The following is a 24,173-nucleotide window of genomic DNA, read 5'->3' as shown; positions in this document are numbered from 1 at the left end:
TAACTAAACTAATGGAAAATCTCTAACCCTTTTTCTCCCATCACGTATTCGTCTTCTTCTCAATTGCGAATAACTTTTTCCCTGCTTTACTTTCTCTCTTACTTACTTTCACTCCCACAAAAACGTGGGTGTGATGATGACGATACTTTACATTCTTTTGCTAGACAAACGCTTTATTTATTTGTAAAATCATGTCCCCAAATTTTATAATTTCTTGTCCAGTCTTGTGATGGGTCTCATATAATTGGAATTGCCTTACAGCCTGGCCCAGCTACCCGGGCTCCCTCCCAGTCGACTCATCCCTCGGAAGTGGTGGATCCGGTTCATCTGCCGGATCTGGGCACCAACCCTCCTCCTTTGACACCCCCTACAGTTCTCCGATGGGGTCGTCAGCCGCCGCCACGGCAGCCGCGGCCGCCTACTATACCGCCTCTGCGGGTGGGGGCGACCGGAAGCATGGTCACCATGGGCTGGCCTTCTGGCCGAATGAGTACAAGTACCCGGGGGATTGTGGCGGGGGTGCGTTCGGTGCTCAGAGCTGGTGTAACCCGTACCCTTACGCGGCCCGTGTCCCTAGTCATATGGACACTCATGGGGCTTATCTCAACCCGGCCTCGATCTCGGCGGTGGCTGCAGCAGCAGAACAGGATCGGAGGGATCAGTCCTCCTTCCATGACACGTATGGCGCACTAAGAAATCCATATGGCGGGGCTGACATTGCGGCGAGTCCTTATCCTCCTCCAGGTAAGAACAGCTTCCATACCATGATTTTTTTTAGTTATCATCACACGTCATCTAAATCACAAAGAATGGGTGAAAGCTTTACTGAAAAAAATCTCTCTCGTCTCGTGGTTAAGTGGGGAAATGATGAATATTGATTTTAGCACTTCAACCGAGGCGACGACGTAGTTGGTAGACTTTGAAAAAGCTCACACTTTCCGTCCCGTTGTTCTAATAATATACTCACATGAGGGAAAATGTGCAACTAAGTAATGCAAAAAAAAATTTGTGTCGTGTATATCGTGTGAACACTCAAGGTGTTCGTACTTTACTTTCTCGTGTGTGTGTTTGTATCTTGTACACACTTTCTCTCTCCGTCAACCAACTTTCTCCGCCACGACAACACTGTGTTTGTCCATATTAGCTAAAACTTTTCTCCGACCAGGCGACCACAAATTATTAAGCCTTTCTCTCTCTCGGCTCATAATGCACAACGCAACTTTGACATGTCGACTCTTTTAATCTGCATGCATGCACAAACCATGGCATACAAATTTCAGAGGAACAATGAGGTCAAACAAATTCTTTTGTGGTTTCGTTTTCGGCTCCGATTTCTCCGTGTGAAATAAATTCGTACGGAATTTTACCAAGCCTCAAAAATGAACTCAAAAATAAATAAATACATTAGCCACTTATTGTTACACTGCACAAAATTAGGTTTCTTCACCCGACCGGGTACTACATACTGGTAAATAATCAGACTGACAAATTCCTAGACTGGGGTCGTACATCATTTAAATTTAACCCGTTTCGCACCCTCTCCTCGTCATCTAATTAGAAGTGAGATCGAGTCGACTTGGCTGAGTCGACACATTATTGAAACTATAGCTATACTTCATTCATACTTCTTCGTCTTACTTCTTACGCCACTGCTTGACGTTGACTTCTAAATGCAATCTAATTTCAAGTAGGAATTTAATGCAAAATGGAATGCAAAGTTCGGCTGAAATGAAATATCTTGAATTTCACGCGTACCATCAAACCAAACCAAACATTCAACTCGCTCAACTTTCCTCCTTGTCATATTCCTCGCTGAAAACCAAATCTAAATTATACACTAGAAGAGAAGACAACCCACTCACTCGTCGTTCGTGAGTCAGAGTGATGTTATGTGACGAGGAGATGTCAACCCTTTACTTTACTTAGGCAGGCGGTTGCCTCACTTTGAATTCTGAATCTCAAGTCAAGGATACGACGACGACGAACAAGAAAGAATCCGGAAATATGATCTCTTCACTCTCGGCTCAATTTGCACAATGTGAAGTTGCCGTCCCAGACCAGACCTTATTAATGAATGAGACAAGACGGCAGAGAAATTATAAACCTGGGCAAAAATATGCTCGTAAATAAAATTGCATCATCATCACCACACCACCACAACCACAAGAAAGAAAGAAAGAAAGACATAATATGCATACGCACATCGCAAGGAAATGCACATTTTCTTATATCCCATTAAAACAAAAGAGATGCACCTCTCCTGCAATTGCAGTTTTGCGCCTGGTTTACGATCTATTTACACCATTTACACCCCAACACTCACTTTTACTCTTTACAACCATGCCACCACCAGTTGACTCGAACCATTCTTAAATAGTTTAATGGTCACTCTCGAGTATGTGTATAGCTCTCGGGTGGTGGATGTAACTCGGGTCAAATGGTAAATAATAGTCAATAGTAAAATTGACATAAAACAAAATGCAGCCACATACATACAACGACGGACGGGCCGATACTACGGAACATAATATCGGTCCTGGCCTGGTGAATGAGAGGTGTACATGATTATATACATAGTGGAGGAGGCCAATACGTTCGTAGTGGTCCGTTCTACTGACCGACACACTTTATTATATCTTTTTTCCACACAACAGCAGTAGCATAATGCCAATAGTGAGAGTGAATAAGTGGAGTGCAGATGGGTTAAAAAGTGAGCCGGGTAGTGTAGTAGTATTGACTGCAGTTTGACTTTAAGATGTCATAAAATTATATTGCCTTCCCTATTTCACGATATCTATCGCAAGTTACTTCTTTACCACCGCACAATTGTATAACTCATGCGGTATGTATGCACATGAGTATTCTGCATCTTTTTACCTATGTGCATGCATATACATATCTTCTGGTTAGGCTTAATTGACAATGTAAACTAAACCTAAAAAGAGGGTCAAGTCTTTAAGCGGAGATGGATGATCATTAGATTATTGTGTCTCCTTGAGACAGAGTTGAATGCCAAAAATAATTGGCAAGTTATGTATCAAATCACGCAGTAAAATATGAAATCAGAGCAAGTTTCTCATTACTTGTGTAGAAGATATGTACAGATCAGCCACAAAACGCATGGTATCACTTCGCCCCGAAAAAATCAGTCCATATCTTTAGCTAGCTTTATTTAGATGGGTATAGCAAATTCACTTTCATCCTAAAAAGGACGCAACCCTCCATTTATTGCACTTTGGCATGATACCTCCAGATACATATTTATAGGCCGACGTAATATGTAGCAGAATTAGAAAAACGGACCCTTCCCAACAACAACAAGAGCACTTCATGACCCATGGCTATGTGTACCCTTGAAGGTTTATTTTTATTTGTACTGCTACAGTCAGTCCTTCTCGCTAAAAATCCTTTACTGTTTTCGGTTTTATTGCACTATTTTAAGAATTCGACTTCTTCGTCTCCTTTTTTAAACCTTTCCATCTTTAACAATCTCTTTATCCGGTCTTATACTTTTTTTTACAATTTATAAAGATTTTACAACCCTTAACTTTCTCGTGTACAGGATGTGCAAGTTATATCGTATAATGATGCAACAAGTTCTAACATTCTTTGCTTTTTTTACAACTTGTGACTTTTTTAAGTGATTTCTCTTCTATTTATTTATCCAAAAAGTGGTGCATCTTTTTCCTCCATCCATAGATAGATATTCACCCTTCTGTTATTTAGTAAAGAAGGAGAGGAGAGAGATTTAGGCCAAATCTAGGCTTTAGAAGATTCAATCCTCTTTTAAAATCTTCAGTCCAGTCAAGCATTAAGAAGTGGAAAGAGTGGAAGAATAAATTTCTGAAAATATATTCCCCGTAAAAATTGTAAAATTCCGTTACAAACAATTTCATCGCGTATGCACAGCAGAAGACAAAGTATCAAAATTATTTATAATTACTTGTTGCCACGATTTTGTTCATACACCGTTTTTCCTGGCCTCTACAGCAATAATCGTAACGATTTGTTAAGTGCGTCATTATTATTGTTATTATTATTTCTCCTTCGCCCAGTGTCAAATAAGTTCAAGTTAAATTGCTCATTTATCCGAGTGCGTATATGTACATAGTTAATGGTTGGTCGTTCGTTTGGTGTTGGCAAACGGGAAGGCAATATCCATTCTAATAATTCTTGTTAACTTTTTAACACAGATCGTCTCCCTGAGCAAGTAAATGTTCATGTTAATGAGTCGTGTTACTACTGAATGGAGGGCCCATTTAACCAGGCTCACTTTACAAATGTGGTAATTCATCATTCCACAAATTAGTTGGAACATTGCACCAGCCACGATTACATATTTTAATGCCTCGATACATTTACAAACCAAATAATTTAATCCCACACGACCAACTAAACTTCTACCACACTGTACAAAAAAGTGAGAAAAACTCGTACATTTCAGCCTTTTCTTTCTCACCGTCTCGAAGATAAAGAAAAGATGATGATGCTCATCGATCTCATGGATAATTTCATTCCTGGTGTGTTCCCATTTCCTGAAATACCAACAAACACAGCTAACCAACCAACCATATGCAACCAATCCTCAATCCATCCATCCATCCGCCTCTGTTAGTTATCCCTTCACTCGATTTTTTACCAAGGAAAAAGGAGAGCATTCATTCATGAACATGAACAAAAAGAAGAAAATGATGACTTGCATCAAAGATTTTTACACAATGTTATGCACCATTTTTAGTGGACACTCCTTCTCTTACATGAAGCAAAATAAAGTAAACTGTGAGCGTGGATTGGAGAAGTAGTAGCAGCAGCAGCCGTTTAATATATAAGAATCTTTTTAACGTAACCCTTTCTTATGTTATGCGGAAAATGGTGTCTCGTCTTGACTTGTGCGTTGACTATGTTTGTGTAACCACCATATCGACTTAATCGTGTCGTGATCTTACGTCAATAATACAATTCCATTGGCTCAAGTAGCAATTTTTCCAGTACGTAAGTTCAGCATCTTTTTGATTAAAATATTACAAAAATTTTGCAATTCGACTCTACAACTTTTTGTCCCAAAAACCGTTACCGCTCGGAGATAAGTTGAAGATTCGAAAGTAATAAGTAATTGATAACCAGCCCAGCAGCACACGCAGCACGTCAATGTCAAGCACGCGAGAAGAATACTTTTTCTTGTATCGGTCGGTGACTGACGAGTTGAATTTATGTTATTGTTTTACTTGATTAGACAAACTAGACAGAGTGGAGGCATATATTTGCAAGTCGGAGTACAATGGGTGTAATAACCATAATAATAAATTACCCATTAAATAAAATTTGCAAGTTGAGCAGTTAAGATTATCTTGACACGTGAAGAGTTTATATAAATGTGTGAATCGTATTTATCGTAACATTTTTGCGTTTATTTACCTCGTGTTTGAATCAAATTTCACTTATTTTGAGAAAATATTTTGTTTATTTATATTCAATAATTCGATCGGTCCATAAATGAAAAAATATAAATTCATTATGAGTCAGTCACCTACCATTTCTTAACATTCTTCACACTTCAGTAGTTAAATATGCAGTGAATAGTTAGCTCAGTTTTAAGGTCTTGATTGACTTCTTGTGTTTCAAATCGAATTTTGAATCGAGTCTGTTTATCAAAATTTCAAAACACCTCTTGATACGGGGTAGGTGTGTACATTGGGTTGCAAGATTTCTAAGAAATGCCGACTTCATAACACACCATCGGCTTTCTTTGACCATGCATTGTTTACATTTTGATTGAGTCGCTGCTAATTTCATGTGGCAACAACCCGTCCTTCTCCGCTCACGGGTTGGATTGACCTCTATAAATAAATCGAAGTCCGACTAATAATCCCTCCTAAATTCTAGTATCTACGTAAATGGGCAATAATTAATTACATCACACTTTTACATGCTAATAAGCCGGGCACTTTTTAAAAATGGATTATTAAGTCCATTCCTCCATCAAGGTCACACTTCCAATTAAAGATTTATGACCATGTTAAAATTTAAAAGTGTTATTATGATTAGTTCAATTCTTCACTCACTTCACTCACATTGAGAGCGAGAGTATTGTGACGGCAAATTCTAAATTGGTCATAAAAACGGGGTGGTTTCATTGAAAAAATAATTTCACTTTCCATACCTTTTCTTTGGTATTAGCAAGGAAGACAAATATTGTACATTTGTTTCGTTACTACATCCAGGTTAATTCGTCCTCTTTTTTTGGGTGTGTATGATAGATTTGTTAATTAACAGTGACACGAGAGCAGAACATGACACGTAATAATAACATGACTCGTTTTTTAGCCGTTTTTTTATATAAATTTTTGCAAATAATTTTGTTCGGCACATTTCATTATTTATTTATGACGGACGAGATGAATCATTTCGAAGCAGGCATGATGTTTGGTCGGTCGGGTCGTGAAGCAGTTGTTCTTTGAGTGAGCTACCTAAATAATTGGCTATATTGCGAGTTACTTACTACTCGTCCTCGTTGCAATAATAATGGAAAAAAGGGTTGAGCAGGCTTATTTTCTTTTGTTGTAATGTGTGACGTGTGATGTCGGTGTCGATTGTGGATCCGTCTCCTGCCGAGTGGTCTGTCATCATTACATGCAAACAAGGAATGAGTTATTCTTAACTTTGGCCGCTTGTTACCGTACTTTTAATATTTTTGCCCCCTCGGTTTTATTAAGAGCGAATTTATTCATTAGCAGAATTTAAAAAATGCAAACGGCAGCCAATGAGAATTAAATATTTAATTGAATTGGATTAAAGCTTGATGGGTGGTACTGGTCACGAGCACGACGTGAAGATGACCAGTTCAATGTCCACAAGGAGATAGATTCTTAGATTTAAAATAGGAGAAAAAAATGTGGCATGTACCGTTAAGTTATGCGAAAGATAAGAGATAAATCGTGTCTCTGATTTGTGTCGTCTCTGCAAAAAAAAACATGTTTGTTTTACTTTACAAACTTTATTTATAAAGAAGACTTTTGAATTATGATAATAGAATTTGGTTTCAACTTTCAAGTGTAAAGTAAATAATACTGTTATGGCGAGAGTGACAAAAATGCAGGGTGTTTTTCAGGTGGATTTTTTTTAATAATCCCGATTTTTTGCCATGCAAAAATTGAAGCTGAAATGGTAGCAATCTGCAGTATTTTTTGTTTAAAAAGATTACAAACATCAAAAACTACTATCGGCGTCGCAATTATTTTTTGATTGTTCTCATTCTTCCCAAATAATTGATTGTCTATTACTCTCCTCGTGTTGACGACATTTATTTGAAAATGGCTAATTCCGTCACATAAATAAATTACATTTTTTTTCTTCTCCGACTGGTAACTTCCTCCAAAAAATATTTAATTGAAAACCTGTTAAACAAAATATTGTTTGCACATTTGTATAATATGATTCTCCTACTGAACTGACTGAGCCGGCTGCGCCCATTGTTCACCTGTCGTCATCATTATTGTCCACGTCGACCACTCCACAACACTGCCAACTTCTTCTCACACATGTCGAGATGTTGCTAGATTATGGAAATTCAATTCGAATACATTCCTGAACTGGGATGGAGTGGAGTGGAGGGTGGGTTAAATTGGATTCGTTTAAGATGCATAATTTGATAAGTTTTCGTAGACAACAAATTAGCATGACGATTCCTGTAGGAACTCAAAAGTTTCAAAAGTCAGATAGCGAGTATGCATCTACCTACTCATTTGTCGTGGTCGTGTCGTGTGACATTTGCCCAAATTTGACGATTCGATATGGAGAACATTTTCTGTCCTTACATAAATATTGCACACGGTATTTTCGAATTTTGGCAAAGTGTATATATTTAAAAGTGACCCTATGTAGACAGACAGATGAAGAAGACTTGGTCACAAATTTGGCAATATATAGCAGCACGTTTGATGTGACATGAACTGTGAATTGGACTCCTTTTCGTAATACATTTGTAAATATATTTATATTCCTTTTAGGCCACAAGTAAATATGTAGATCAACTTGTTCTTCGCTATCTCTGCACAAGCAAAGTCACATATAGTAAATCCAATCAACTTTTAAATTTTGAGTCTACTTTCTCTTCTCTTATTCTATTTTGGTCATGCGATGACTTTTCGATTAATTTACTCATTCGCCTACTTTATTTACTTGCTGTGCAATCGTTTTACTTCGCTGGGCAGTTTTTCATTAAATTAAACTTAAAGTTGGTTGAGCACATAAATCGTATTGCACACACGGCCTGTAGCCTCATCATCAATCGATATGTATGCAAATACTTGAGCAAATAGTTTAAATTCATAACTTGACCTGGTCTTTTGTGCATAAATGCATAAAATTGCAGTTTCTTGTCAATAATGAATTGAGTTCCTTATCCAATAGTTTTTTAATAATCCATTATTTTGTCTTGTATTATACCCATCTTTTTTTCTCCACTGTCAATACATTGATTGATAATAATTAGTGTATTCACATCGAGACAGGTGACCATCACATAACTCTCGGGTACAATGTTAATTGTGAATTACACGTGTCTCTCTGCAGGCTCTTGAACTGATTACAAAACGATTATTGTTACCAATTCATGGTTGTGTAGATATTTTGTCGTGGTGAGAAAAATTATGCATGACCATAAGTAATCCACATAAATTAGCAGCAAGTACGAGATGTCATAGGCACCAGACGACGACGACGCTACTACTCATTCATTCTTACAATGATGATGATGATGCTATTAATCTCTCCTGGTGGTGAAGGGGTATGATGAGTTGTACGTATGTATGCAATCTGTAATAGTGAGTAGCATATCCATGTACATAGTGTTGTTCGTGGTGGTGCTTTGGTTTGGTTTGGTTACGCAAGTTACGTAATATAAGTAAACGAGGAAACGGGAGGCTGAGAAAGTTGACAATCCATAATGGCCGTCTAACTCCGCCCTTCGCCTCTTCTCAATCACTCACTCACCAAATATTTCAACTCTCCAGCAAAGCAAAGTAACATTCATTTAGTGAATCGGATAATGAATCTTTTTCATACGCTTTTTTTATATGTATGTACTGGTCTAAAGCTCGTTTAAATAATGACTTACTAGCAAAAAAAAGAGACCGAGTCCACATACCAATCCGCAATGTCGCTAAATTGTCAAAGTGCAGTAAGTGTGTAATTGAAATAATCCAATGTCAAGTTGTTTTTCCTGTGCTGTGTGCTTTTTTAAAAACAATGGGTAAATATAATGCCGTATTAACAATCGACAACAATGCATATGTACGCACACAACTTACCAACCCGTCGATCGAGTATTGTGGGTGCAACAATCGCAAGAAACTACAAGGCTGATGCATGTTGTTTTTTTTAAGTTGGTTACGTTTCTTATAAATTTTCTTCCTACGTACGAACATCTTTACCTTGATGAGGATGAGGTAAAACAAAACAACAGCTCGGCTTAAGTTTTCATTTTAAAGCAAAGTCAGTCAGCCGAAGGAGTGAGGCAGCGGATGAAACAATTACGAGAGAAGAGCTTTGAGCAGATAAGGTGGCAAAGTGGTCGGACCACTTTTTCAATTTACTTACTGACTTCCCTTGTTGGTGTCTCATCGCCTTTATCAATTTATTGATTTATTACCTTATCCAAGTCAACAAGACTCCATTCTTCTTCTAACTTTGTACTACAATTTCTGGTAGGACTGGGTATAGCGTATAGGATAAGATGCTGTTTTTACTGTACTGCTGACTGACCACCCTGAGGTGATGGTTCCAAGTTTTTAATTAATTGATTCTCTCCCATTGGTTAATTAGGTAGGCAAATAAATGCATATCTGCATATGAAAATACTTAGAAGGTCAAAAATCAGCGTGGTTAAACAGTGCTGTGATTTTATCCTCTAATTACTGGTCACCTATCTTCCTTCCTACTTCGTTAAAAATTGGGACAAGTTTTTTTCCCCAAATTTTACCATTTTTCGAAATATTTTGCATGCCAAATTAAATATACACAGTTTCTATTCGTTCATTCATGTATCCTGAAACTGAATGACTCGCACTAAAAAAGTGCACATTACTTACATACGCAATGAGACGAGGTAAACGTAAGTATTATTATGAACAAGTCTATGTAATAACGGTTTATTATGCAGAGTTAAGTTTGGTTTTTATAGTCGTTTTATTATCTCACATCACAGCACAGTTTGCAACACTATGTAAACCGCCCAACTTGTTGGTTTCATACGAACAAGGAAACTTTGTATAAAAAAGTGCGAAAGTTTTCCATAAAAAGTTGTATTTTTTTACACAAAGCTCGAAAAAAACTAAATTCATTACTAAATATTATTATTGTCTTCTAGAGTAGAGTGAGATGGGTTATTGTAATTATAATAAAAAAAGAGCACATAATACACACCTCAATTAAAAACCACTCTAAAAATCCATAATTTATTTAAACAATATGACACCAAATATACACGATAATCGTCACGATATGCCATGTCCATGGTTAAAAGTCGTTATGATTATTGCCATTCTGCATCCCATGCATCATCCTCCATCTATCTCTCGATATAGTTATGTACATATACCCAGCAGCAAGTAAAGGATTTATTAAACATAAAATGTTTTTGTGAGCTATTAACACGCTCTTAATTGGTACTTAAATCTTGTAATCTTTCATCTAATAGAGCAACTTATTCAACCTTGTGCTAATAAATCCGGTAGCAAAAAGTATAAAATATATATAAAACCAGGCTTCCTCCTCCCCTTCCATTTTGCAAATAAAGACTTTAAACCATTGTGCTGAATCAATTTGCAATAATTTATTTGCTTTACGCACTTGATATAAGTAAGTAAGCAAAGTAATATTTGCAAATCTGAGGAGGAGGAGGATAAAGCAAAAAAAATGATGTGCAATAAGAAATAAATGTAATTAACTTCCGGCTCCCGCTGTGAGCTTGTACATAATTTATTTTTCTTGGTCAAACTAAAAAGTTTAAGTTTGGACAATGATAAAAAAGCAAGAATTGTTGCTGCTGCTCGTCTTTCAATTGTGTTCTCCTGTCACTCACTGGCTCCTAACCGCCCGGGTGTTGTTGTTGTTTGTTACTTCCTCCCCGCATTCATCAACCACCATCTAACTAACCAACTATTTATCTATTAATGTAATATAATAATGCATGCCCAACCCGACCCAACCCTTTTCCATCTGAACAAATATATAATTACCTGAGCCGAGTGTGCGTCCAAACTATAGTACGAGAACCGGTTTACTCCTACGACGACGAGCATGCAATGTACATAGGACGCTACATATGTAAGCTTATTTCTCAACTCGATGCATGTATGCAGGAACAACCCAGAATGGTTAGTGAATGATGATCGAAACTATTATCTTATTGCGTAATAATACTTATGAATGGATGAATGTAACAATTATAATAATTCTATTATCATTGTTTCATTTCTCGTTGAAGTGTGTGCTTGCTCAGGATTTTTACAATCCTTGACATTGACGAGTGATGGTGATGGTGATGGACGTGTTAATTGAGACCGTTCAACAAAGAGAAGGATGCAGATTTATTATTCGCAAATTGAATAGAATTAAATAATTATCTGAAAAAATTTGTTCCGTTCTTGTGAATTTTTATGTAATACCGTGTCAATCAAGCACCCGTCGTGAACCCAACAAACCCTAACATCCTGAACGATTCGTGTATGTAATTGTTTAGCACGGAATGCATTTACCGGTTCATGCTTAAATAAATGGCTGGTCAGTTGTTTCGTTACGCAATCCATCTCATCTCATTTTCGCATAATTATGTATCCCCTCAAAGAAGATTTTTTCTGGGGGAGGGAAAAAATAAAAGGGAAAAATAAAGTGAGGAATTCGAATTGAAAAAGTTTTCCGGGCTCCTCTTTTTTCGATTCTTCTTGTATTTTTGTATAGATTTTTGTCTGTTGTCTGTCTGTCGTCCGTCTCATCCTTTGGTGGATTTAGTTGGTTGTGATAGTTGTCGGAGAGTTTTGAGTTGTTGGAGAGTGAGAGAGAGAGTTGGTGAAGTTATTTCATTTGTGATATGGAATGGAATGAGAAAGTTGGATTGGATTCTGTGCTCCCCAGCAGAAGCAGTACGTAGTAGTCGTGGTGGTGGTGGTGGTGGTAGCCATGCTTGTCGTCCTTTCTCCGGGGATTTCGTCGAGAAAGACCCAATAATACCCGGAACGCACTTCTTCTTTCTCCCTCCTCTCTCCAGGCAGAGTCCTGTCTGTCCTGTCTGCATGCATACACACACGATCCATCCATCCATCGAGATGGATGGGACCTTCTTCTACGTATGTACTTACATAAGCCATCCTGCCGCTATGCATTTGACCTAACCTTGGGAGATGTAAAAGCACCAAATGCAGGCATGTCTCTGATGGATGGATGGTAGGACAACCCGTGAAGGAAGTAGGATCCGCATTATTCTCCTCATCTTTTACGTATCAAGACATTGCAAATGAAGAGCCAAATTGATATTCGGATGTTGCATAACATTAAAAATAGTAAATGTGAGGGGGGAAATCCATAACTTAACAATTTTGCAAATCTGTCTCTCTCTCCGTTACGAAAAATATTTATGGTTTAGTACGCCAAGAATTTGTCAAATATAAAATAATACCGCAAGACATCCACCCAATCCGAATTCTTTTTATTCCACGGGAAGCTTGCGTAACGTAAAGAATTTCTCGGGTAGAATTCTTTGGGTCATTCCTCTAAGAAGAAGAGGATGAGAAAGTTTGTTATTTGCGTGGCCAAAGTCTAGTCTGCTGGTCGGGGGACGAGGATTTATTCCCGAATTCCATCCACAAAACTTCTCGGTTGACAGATCCGCTAATCAGCTTTGACACTCTGGCTGGTGGGGAGAAGAAAACTCCCCAAAGTAAAAGTGAAGTATGGAAGCAAGGAAGAAATCTATGTGATATCCATCCATTCAATTGCATGACATGTCCACCTCCTCCGAAGACTACCCGGTTTTCCGTCTGTATCGTATATCTGCGTACCTTATCCTATCTCATATTTTTATTCGGCCAGGAAAATTCCACCCCTCACGTCACGAGATGATATTCGGCATCGTCGCCATTATTATAACAGCATCGATCAAACATTACTCTCGATCCATTCATGTTTACGAACTTTGGAATAAGGAACAGGAAAACTTTACAAATAATAAACAGCGTTAAAACACGACTCGCACTGATAATAGAGTTGGACAGGATTTTCCCTCTTCAAAATCTCATCTATTAAATTAAACTTGTATATAAATCAAACTTCCGATTTCCTGGTCAATATTGGATCTAGATAGGAAAAAAAACTGTGGGGAAAAATACATATTTTTTTTAGTCCTAAATAATGTGAAGATAAGTTAGACTTTTTATGCAAATGGGGACATGAACGAAACGCGAAAGGACACGAAACCATGATGGAAATATGGTTTAGCTTTTTAGCAGATACTTTTTATGTACGAATGAAAAAGCAGTAACAGAAGCGATGGTTAATATTACAGATATTTTGTGTTATTCGAAAATGGATAATATTTCTCATTCACATCCTTCTTATCCGACCCTGCTGACAGCACGGTTTAAATTGTTTTGATCTTATCAGGTTTGTCATAGATGATAAAAAAGAGCAACATGGCAAAAAATAAAAATTAATGCATCATTACAGTGTATCCATTATGTACATATTTACGTACGTAATAGGCGTTGGTGGTGACCATGTTCAATTGTAGATACATAAATACATTCATTCGTCACCATCATATTTCAGATTGCTACTACGACTACTACGTTTCAAGTCATAAAATGGACAAAGAACTGGAACTCGCTCTTTTTATTTAATGTTTCTTATCTCGACCAGACTCTGCTAAATTTCTCTTGACCAAAAAACCACCAAAATCATTCACTCACTCCTCAGTCACCCACTAACCAACCATACAAAACATAATTTTATATTTTACATGACAGCAGTCAAGCTTTTTTACAAGTGGATAAAAATCACCCACCACCAACCAACTTCTTTTGACCATAGCGTACGTGTCTTTTCGTACTTGTTTTGATTTAAGTTATCTTCTTCTCAACTTACAAAAATTAGGCATGGTTTGATCACATCTCGTCCTGGTGGCATATCGCAGGCACATAGATGACAAGGTCCACCAACTTTTTGACATTGATAAAATAAAACTTTGTGTCACCAGAATGTACATATACGTGTCAAGATATACGCAATAATTTGGAGTGATATCGCCACATGGAAATTTTTTGGTCCCACTTTCACCCAACCAAAATCTTCCCAAAATTAAAATGACCTTCGTCTCTCTCTCCAGATTTAAGTCCAATTTCCTCCAGTGAAGGCTTCTGGTTTTATAAGAAATTCAAATTTAGGGTCACACCACTCGGCTGGAGAAGAAGAAGCCACCATTAAACAAATGGAAGTCTTCTTTCCCTCTCGTGATGCATGCATGCGGCGAAAAGGAGGAGGAGAACAATTTAAAGAAAAGTTAACAATGAATCCTCTCCACTAATTTGGAATTTGGATTCGGAGCACGTTGTTGCCCGGGTGTAGTTCAGTCATTCATGGGATCGGAATAAGAGGGGACTTGGTTTCCTTCCATCTCATTTTTTTCAAGTGTTTCAGTTTCAGTGGGGAAAAAGTGAGAGGAAAAAGAGAGAGGAAGATGAAGAAGGGAAACATATTGCTGTTCTTCTGTTTTGTTTGTGATGTACCCCATCCGACCAAAACCAAGCAACCACCATCATGGAAATTCTAAATGGAATGTGGATACATCGAGATGCTCCACATTCTCGGCGCTGCCTTATACATATTCCTTCTCATTTTGCGTGTTACGTATGTACAATTGCTTGCATCTTTTCCATCTCGCATCCATCCAGCCTCATCATCTCGTCATGAGTGCACACAATTTCTCGGCGGAGAAAGAAATGGGTGAGATCTGATCGTCTCGAGGGTTAGGTGGTAAAACAAATCATGTCATGCTTTCACTCGCGTTATGTTCAAAATTTCGAAAAAAAACTGGGCACCAAAAAACCCAATTGGTTTTGGTTGGACATGTTTCATTTTAAACCCGAATTTTTCGGTGTGGAGGAAAGTTTGGTGGTCGTGGTCGTGGGGTTCTCGTCCCTCTCTTTCTGCTTTCTTTCTTTCTAACTTCATCTCTCCCACATTTGGGCAAATGACTCACGCCACAGTATTTCCTTCCTTTTCAGACAGTCGGGCTTTGCATATGCAATAATGCAGCCGTGTGTAGGCTGATATATGTATGTATTTGTACCCCTCTCACTTACTTACTCTGCCCTCTCTGTATGCGAATCTCTCTGGGGATGAGAAGAGGAAGAGGAGGACGTATGCACGATGACGAAAGACAGGCACGAATATACGTAAGGAACCAATCCATCCATCCAATTCGAATCTCCATCTTCTCCCTGCCTCACTTCTCCAATGATTGAGATACTCATCTCGTCGGTTGCGTGCATTTTAATCAAGTAATTGAATCCGCACTTTAAAGATAGGGAAGCCTGAACGAACGGCCATGGCGGGGCGGAAAATGTAGAAATATGTAGACTCGAAAGATGGCTTGACAATGAGCCATTCCTCTGGTAAAATATGAGAATGATGAGATGGACCTGATTTACATAACGCGATATCACACAACACCCTGAAAGATCTACATTATGCAAGTTTTGATTTGAATTTTTACTGGGGAAAGACACCGAGAAATATTGTTATTAGTGAAATGGGGAACATTCTTTCTCCTCTTCGGCGCTTCGTCGTGGTGGTGAAAGGGCTGTGGTGGCGTGGCGGAGAAGAAAATAAAAAGTTGACAATTTCCTTGTGTTGTTTGTGGTTTGGTTTTCCCTGCCTGCGAGGAAGGAGGAAGGAAGAAGGGTGCTATTAAGTCAAGTATTATTGTAACGAGAATGGGAATGGGGATGGAAATGACAATTGTAGGGAAAGCAGTGGAGGTTACGACTGGTTGGTTGGTTGGTAGTTTCGAGCAATGTGTATAAATCCGCCTACTTTTACAGTAATTATTATTATGATTATTCTGTCCATCAAAACTGGGTTTAATTGTTGGGTGTAACCTACCGATCGGGTCTAACTAAGAATTGGACCCATTAAGCAATCCTCATTAATAGATACACAGTAATAATAATCATCATTATACCATCCCACGTGCCCTTCTTTTTAATTAACACATTATTTACACCCGTATTATCGAGAACACCTTTCTTTTCCTATTATATTAAGCAGTCCAGCCTCTGATAATGGGTAATTACCATTAGAAATGGCCATTTCTTGGTCGAAACGACCAATTTCGTAGATATCTCAGCCTCGTTAAACTATGCGGTTTCTGTTCCTATCATATTCTATGAAGAAGAGTGGAAATGAGCTACTTATTCCATGGATGGACAAATAGGGACATAAGGTGCATATGGCTAGAAAGGGATGAGGGCGTCGTGTGGTGGGGTCAACCATGATTCGTTGCCCCTTTCTATCTCAACCTCCTGTAAATAATGTCCTAACTACAGCGTCATCTGGACCGGACAATTTATTCAGGCTGCTGCTACCCTCTTCATTTTAAGATATAGGTTCAAGTGGTCATTCCCAACACGGCGTTGTTCTTGGGGTCGTGTGATTCTCCATTTTCCAGGACAATGAAAGCTGTCACTTTCACCCTCGACCACTACACGACATGCACAAACTGCTATTATGTAGTTGTATTTATGTGGGAGCAGCTTGGTTATTGGTAAAGGGTTCGCCTCCTCCTTGACAATAATTTTACTCCTCTAGTCCGGTATCTGCATCTAATGAGTCGTTTTATATTATTCTCTATCCGATCGAAAGTATGCGAGTCGAATTCCATCCAGCCCAGACATATTTGATCACAACTCTGCCCCGTCATCAGCATCCCCTTGCTCGTTAAAGTGATCAATCTCTCATTAAATTTAATGAGGTGACAGTTGACTAGTAAAACCACCACTAACCAATCAACCACGACACTACTACACACCACACCACGAGTAAAAACCCACCGACTACACATTTTTCTCTCCCTTTTTCCTTCAGACACAATGGAATTATTAGTACAAGTTGGATGGACGTCATCCCGGATAAAATTCAATTTTTGTTCATACATACAGCATTCTCCTTACATTACAAAAATACAAAACACAGCCCACCCATTGGAACTCACGTCGTCTTTTTATGTGGACACTTGACGTGTAAACGATATTTACATCGAGATATGGCCATATTTTAGCTAGCCCAATTTTCAAATCAGTCCTTCTTCTCAAACTTATTCCAGTTTTGTAGGTTGTACTTTCAGCCTGGGTATGAATATGAATGGTGGTGGCGTGTAGAGGTTTGGGTGGTTTGGTCTCATGTGGACCTCATGGGGGACAAGTGTCCATATATTTCCACCACTTGAAGTGGTGGTCAGCGTTGATATCAAAAAATTGGGCGCTGTTGGACTCCTCTCATTTCCCATCTCATTACTCAAGGCGAAACGTAACCGGGCTGTTTCTCCTTTACTTTTGATCATATCTGACTCCTCTGACCTACCAGATCACCTCATTGGCCAGAGAAGGATATGCATCACCCAAGAATAATAATTCCCACCCCAACAGCTGAACAAGTATGTATGGATATGAGCATTATTATTATTATTAAATATTGCTTTCTCCCCGTGCAGTTGACGTTGAGCCAAATTCGCACAGGCCAGCAGACACCCTTCAAAACCCAACCCACCACCCACCCACCATGCCAGGCATATATTTACAAGTAATTTATACTTAATAATACAGATTGCAATCAGTACGTACAAATGTATGGCGTGGCGTCTAGTCTGTAAATGCATAGGCGCATGCACAAATACGTATTAGGTACGTGTATGTATACAGGTATATGAATTTAAAAAATAAAAGAGGCAGTCACAGTCACTCCATAAATCATACGAGTTCTGATGTGAAGTCGGATAATACTTTATTCGCCGAGACTTGTGTTATGTAATCTCGTGCAGATTTCATACCTTTTTAGTCATTCTCAAACATGGTGATCCAGTCCAATCACTTGTTCGGGGTACTTGGTACTTCAACCCCGAAACCAAAATGTGGACTGAGTACCTCCCGCGGAGACCTGGTTATTATGTAGGATTTGGCTGATCAGAATAATAATAAAATGCAGAAATTATAATTCCTGAACGGAACAAGGCAAGTATTTAAATTGGATCTGAAGGAATAAGGGGCAGCTTGAAAAATATAATCAGTCATTGTTGTTTATGCACCACGACGGACATTGTTGTTTTGCCGTATCTCTAGGTGAGTTCTGGAATTGCGTGATAATTAGCAAGTCTAATCAAGATAGGACTACAGACCGTGTACGTGTGGGAAGGAGTGGCTAAACGACTATAGGAAATGTCTCACGTTATTATTATTCGGAACCAGGGGTATTAAATAGCACTATTTTCTCTCGTGCTACCAATATTCATAATTTCGTACAATTTTTCAATTTTATGATGAAATTAATTTCATTCACGGCGAAATATTTGGACCGTGCGCCTAAAAATAATATATTCCCGTTACTTCTAAGCTAGCCAATAATTCAATTCGATAAAAGTCATTAAAACTGATCGATACATTGAAATAGGCAATAATATTATAGGCAGATTATGATATCCCTAATAAATTAGAGATACATATTATCCATCCTATTCCCCATTCTTCAAGTGACACGAACCTATTTAGGAAAAAAACAGTCAAACAATACCAAGTCCCACAAATCTATTAGGCAAAAAAAGAGCCAATATTCTCCTAAAATACCTATAAAAACCCATAAATAAATAGATCCATCACATTTAAATAAAATATGACCACCAGACCGACCATGCCAATCCAAAGTTCCAAACCATGCCATCACAAAACCCAAAACCAAACCACAAACAGTTTTGGATATGTAAAGTAAAGTAAAAAAGTATGTAAGTCAGAACCAACAAGCAACAAACCAGGTCATAAAATGACTAATAAAAAAATTCATCTTTTAATGTCTCTCATCTTCACGACCACAGAAGCACGGCCAAAACAACCAAGTCACAGGACATGCATTCATTTCCTACCACATATCTACGAGCATGCACATATACCAGGAATTTCGTTATAGGCTCACGTATCTAAAACCATTCATTCACCACTAAATAACTAAACCCTTTCTCAGATTATTTGCATAATATTCAAATTGAGAGTGGATGTACAGTACATTGTCTATTTGAATACTTTTTTAGTGCTAAATATTCCCACACTGAGGAAAAGAAGGTGGTGAAAGTTGGTTCTCCTTCTCTCCGAAAAGAACAAGAAGATGTATGTGCTCTTCACTTTTATTCTGTTTTATGAATTGGAGCAGAGCATAGCATAGTCAGAGCTGCATTATTTCTCCTTTTTGTCCTCAATGTCAGTCCGGGACAATGTGCGTATTCAGTATATTATGCAGCAACAAAAAGGAGAGAACAAAGAAGAGAGATCTATGTATAGTACTACAGTAGTAGCACTACATAGTAAATACGTAGCTGTGCAGGCAGGCAGGACAGACAGACAGATGCATCCATCCCCTCTTTGCAAACAATGTTTGATCCAGATTTCTTTACAAAATGATAACAAACTTATGAATATAAATAAGTATGCGGGCAAAGCTGGGCAGGCTTAATAATACGTAAATTTGGGTTGGTTTTTTGGTTCAGATGGAGATGAAGGGATCTTCCCTCGTATGTGAAGTACGGTTATTTCTATGTAAATGCGACACTGCAAGCATTACTTGATGGATATAAATTTCTGATCGTAGTCACACAGAAAAAATTATTTAGGAATAATATTCAGTACAGAAATATTCAAATTATGTACATATTTTGTAATTTGGTAGCATTAAGATATATTTGCACCATCGCTTTATCATCACACAGTACGATTTGCGTCTATCTCTCTCTTGAATTACACGGTCAGACCAGCTCCCAAAGTATTTATGTAACATCAATGAAATATCCATTTACATGAGAACACAGCCATAAAATCTCCAATTTCATCCATCCATCGTGTTGTTCTCGTGGTCAAAAGTAGTTTAAAAATCAATCGAGTCGAATTCTCACAGTTGGTCTGCCATTCATCATTCCATATTTCATTTCGATATTGCCGTTTCATTGGTTGGTGCCTCGCTACACCATTTTGCCCAGGTCGGTCGGTACTTGAGGTCATTTCAGGGTCTCATTCACTCTAAAATTGTAGCAATATATCAAGAAGAAAAACTCCCTCTTCTCGGGTGCATCGTCTCATCCTTGCATCCATCCATTCATTCATGAATTCGTCCATTGTGCCATTTCTTCTATAAAGTTTGCTGCATGTTGTTGCATCCACGATCCACATAAGAAGAAAGTCTTCCCTTATTCATTCCATCTCTGGTGGAAGGAAAGGCACGTATTTTTATTAAACTCCTGAGCTGCACATTAGTTATTTGGGATCATCCCATCATTGCCTATCGCATGGCAGGCAGCCATCGTACATACAGACATGAATTCTATAAGTAGTAACGCAACCTTTTGTAAATTTGTACCTTGAAAGGCCTGCTCCCTTGTCGCCTTTTATTCAATACAACTTTTATGACGCAAGATGCAACAGCTTCCTTATTATTTGTCGCATACAGGCAAACGTAGCACTACGAATATGTGGCATGAATCCTTATCTAAAGTACGTGGCTAATCGGGTGTGATGAGAACGTATAACTTGACTCCGATAATAATACGTAATCCATTTCTTCGGGAGCAGTCGAGCAGATTTTTCCTTCTCTTCCCTCCAATATTTACGACGTACGATTACAATTATTATTATCGGGAATATTATGTATTGGTAAATTTGGAGGTGTTGAAATGTTGAGATTGGATTTTTAAGGGATTGGAAATTATTTATTAACCCATGAAATTTTTGTATCTTTTGTCCCTTAAAACCCGTAACGGTTAATCCTCCTCGTAAATGCGGTAGTAATACAAACTGGGATATGGATTAACCCTTTGAAAAGTGAAAGGGTAGATTATTTTCGGAAAATTCGTCCAAATTAAGACGTCTTCCACGGAAGTATGTAAGTCGACATGAATGAATACCAGATTTCTTCATCCTGTTTGTCACGGATGGGAAAAAAGAAACGCAATTCGAAATCTATTTTAAAAAGATATTATGAAAATATGTCTAAATTTTTTTCTGGTTTCGTGTTTAAATAAATTTAGAAATCCAACAAAACTCTTCAATCTCGCTCTTTCTTCTGCCCTTCCTTTTTTTAAATTGGTCGGATGGATGGTTTCTGCTCCTGGAAGAAGAAGTAACAAGGGAATGAAAATAAATAGTCGTGGTGTGATGTGGTGAAGGATCTCATTCTTACAGATTCTCACTCACACTTTTGTCTTAAGGAAAACAGACAGACGGAGTGAGACGTGCATGTGATTTTCCTATTTTTCGTCTCAGAGATACATACATCATCGTCCAATCCATCTTTCACAACATTCATCATCACACAGACATCACAAAATTTCAACAGCAGTGTTTAAATAGTAGACACATTTATTTAAGTGTTGGTTAGCTGGATGGGTAGTTGGTTGGATGGATGGTTTCCATTTCAAAACTAGAAAAAATATCTAGACAGACAAAAAAAGAGTGAGATTAAAGCGCTTGTCGAGATCATTTAGGATTTAGAATTGATGATAATGTCCATAAACCTAAAATTATGACTAATTAAGTAATTAGAGTTAAATTTCTGTTATACCGTGATACTGATTACATACCTACATACTACATATTACATATTTAACTTTTCCCTCTCTTTTCCTGCTCTAATTCTCTATTCTGGTGAAATAAAATGTATATATCTAAAAAATTGGACATCCGTTCTCTTTTTTGGTTGGTTCGTAGATATGTAGTGTTGTGGTATGGTTTGTTTTCTTAGTGCAAAAATCACAGAGATTCTCCTCGCCCTGTCTATTTTACTTCCTCCACTTCCTCTCCCTCAGTAAACCAACGCTTCCGTCGTGATTCCTCGCTTTTTTTAAATAATAATATTCGAAATGGGTTTGGTTGATGAATGGCTAAATTCAAAATTCTGTAGTAAAAAAATACATTTCTTTTTTAAATTTAGTAATTCGTAATCTTGAAAGAAAAAAACGAGGCTCTGATTTTCTCCGAATTTCTTTTTCCACCCTTTACGACGAATTGATGGTGAGAGTAACATTTATGATAATAATAACGAGCCTCATAACTGGATAAATTCACTTTTTATTAGCACAACAATCGTAACAAACGAGTGCATAAAATATCTATAGCAGCAGCCACACAAAGTATGCCATGATGTTGCACATCGTCGTCTTTTACTTTACGGCCACCGTTTTTCCCATCTCGTGCTGTACTCGTAGTACTTTAAAAGATTTCCGTTGTACTTCATTCTATGCGTTTCGTCGACGCTTTCTTCTTCTTCTTCTCGCACACACAATACTTTTTTATGATTTATGTCCATCCTTAGTTTAGATATCAAGAAGAAGAAGAAGCTCTCTCAAGCTGCTGGTTGGTTGGTGGGCGATGTTATGTTATACATATTTTTTAGTTGGAGAATCGTGTCCCTGAAAAATGTGTGCACTTTTAGCACTACATTCTAGCAACTCTCTGACTTCCTGATGCGTCCAGTCGAGAATGAGGAAATGGTATGTAGCATAATTGCAATTATTTCTCCTTTGTCTTGAGTAATCCGAGTGGTGGATGAATTTTTATTAGTTTTCAGTATACATGTGGAAAGGTAGGCTTTTTGTCCGTCCATTCCATACATCACCTACGTCGACATACTTGCATATGTACACCTTCCTCCCTGGTGAACAATCCAGGGTTTGCCGATGGTTCAATTCTCTCGACCACAAAGTTTATTAAATATTCAGGAATCAGACTCACACACAATTCTTTCCGTACAAGTAGACCTCCGTCAAAGTGGAATTGATGCCTACGTACAGGTCACAAAAGTCTGAACTTGCTTTTACTTAAAAAATGGAGGAAATATATGAATGCAGATGCACTCCGTGTCCACAACACTCCTGTAATAAATTTCTAATCAAGTTAAATTAGATAAAGTGACGGACTGGGTGACACCAAATTTTTTAAAAAGTTTTCCCTTTCCCTGAATTGGTGAGAGAGAGAGAGCTACACATACATACGAGCCATTAAAAATGCATCAGTCCTTCTTGACAGGGGTGAGGATTTAAGATGGACTCTCTGCACTTTTAGTCGTATTTCTTCCTCCTTTTACTACCCAAATGTCACATAAATCCAGGGAGGAACGTGACATTTGCGACATTTTCTTCAATACCACCTCCCTGCGAGGTAGAGCTCGTGGTAGCTCCAGAGCTCCTAATTTATGAGTGAGTGAGGAGGACACTCGTCCAAAAGTAGGAGTCGAATCGATGTCGTCAATGTTTAAATTCGTAATTTCCAGATTTAAATTCAACAGCACGGCTACAACGAGACTGGTCCCTCATCCAATTCCGTTTAAGCGTTTGGTTGGTAGTAATTACTCCTCCTCGAGGGGTGCGAGTAACTAATAACTAATCATCGAAATTGTGCAGGGAAACTTTTCATAGTTCAACTTTCTCCACGAAAGCGGTAAGTTTGCCTCCATTTTTCCCGTATGGATCCACACCCATCGATGCGTTATTATGTAAGCAGGATCCGTTGGTTGGTTGGGTGTGTTATGTTATGTGATGAGGTGCATTGATGAGGCAGCGATTCAATTGGGATGGGTCTAGAGTAAATAGTCTCACCTCTCGGCTCCTTTCATCCAGAAGCTAATCTAAATATTTACATTCTGTTCATCTCTTCTCCGCTCCAATTCAACACGATTCACTAAAAAATGGCAGAAAAACTTCCTCCTCTGAATCCTGAGATCCTTCTGCAACTCGGCTCGGCCATCTATTTCAATTCTTTTACTCGTTTGATTAAATATTCCCAAATTCAGAGCTTGCCTGCCTGAAAGAAAGTGAGAAAGGATGGAATACATTTACATAATCGCATCATCATCACACCCGGAGAAGACGAGAGTGA

The 24,173-nt window shown here is 38.2% G+C and overlaps 1 protein-coding gene across 6 annotated transcripts in view; it reads left to right on the top strand.

Annotated features, from left to right (window-relative positions):
* LOC110849089 (homeobox protein abdominal-B) overlaps nucleotides 1-24,173 on the top strand; it is a 50,653-nt gene that overhangs the window by 18,453 nt on the left and 8,027 nt on the right. For all 6 annotated transcript variants that reach the window (XM_035851139.1, XM_035851141.1, XM_035851140.1 and 3 more), the window contains one exon: nucleotides 262-744. In XM_035851139.1, the coding sequence (XP_035707032.1) occupies nucleotides 262-744 (483 nt within the window). The remainder of the gene's footprint in view (nucleotides 1-261; nucleotides 745-24,173) is intronic.

Source organism: Folsomia candida, unplaced genomic scaffold (genome assembly GCF_002217175.1).
Source record: "Folsomia candida strain VU population unplaced genomic scaffold, ASM221717v1 Fcan01_Sc004, whole genome shotgun sequence".
Lineage (NCBI taxonomy): Eukaryota > Metazoa > Arthropoda > Collembola > Entomobryomorpha > Isotomidae > Folsomia > Folsomia candida.
The sequence above is the reverse complement of the archived record's forward strand: the minus strand, read 5'-3'. Positions and strand labels throughout refer to the sequence as shown.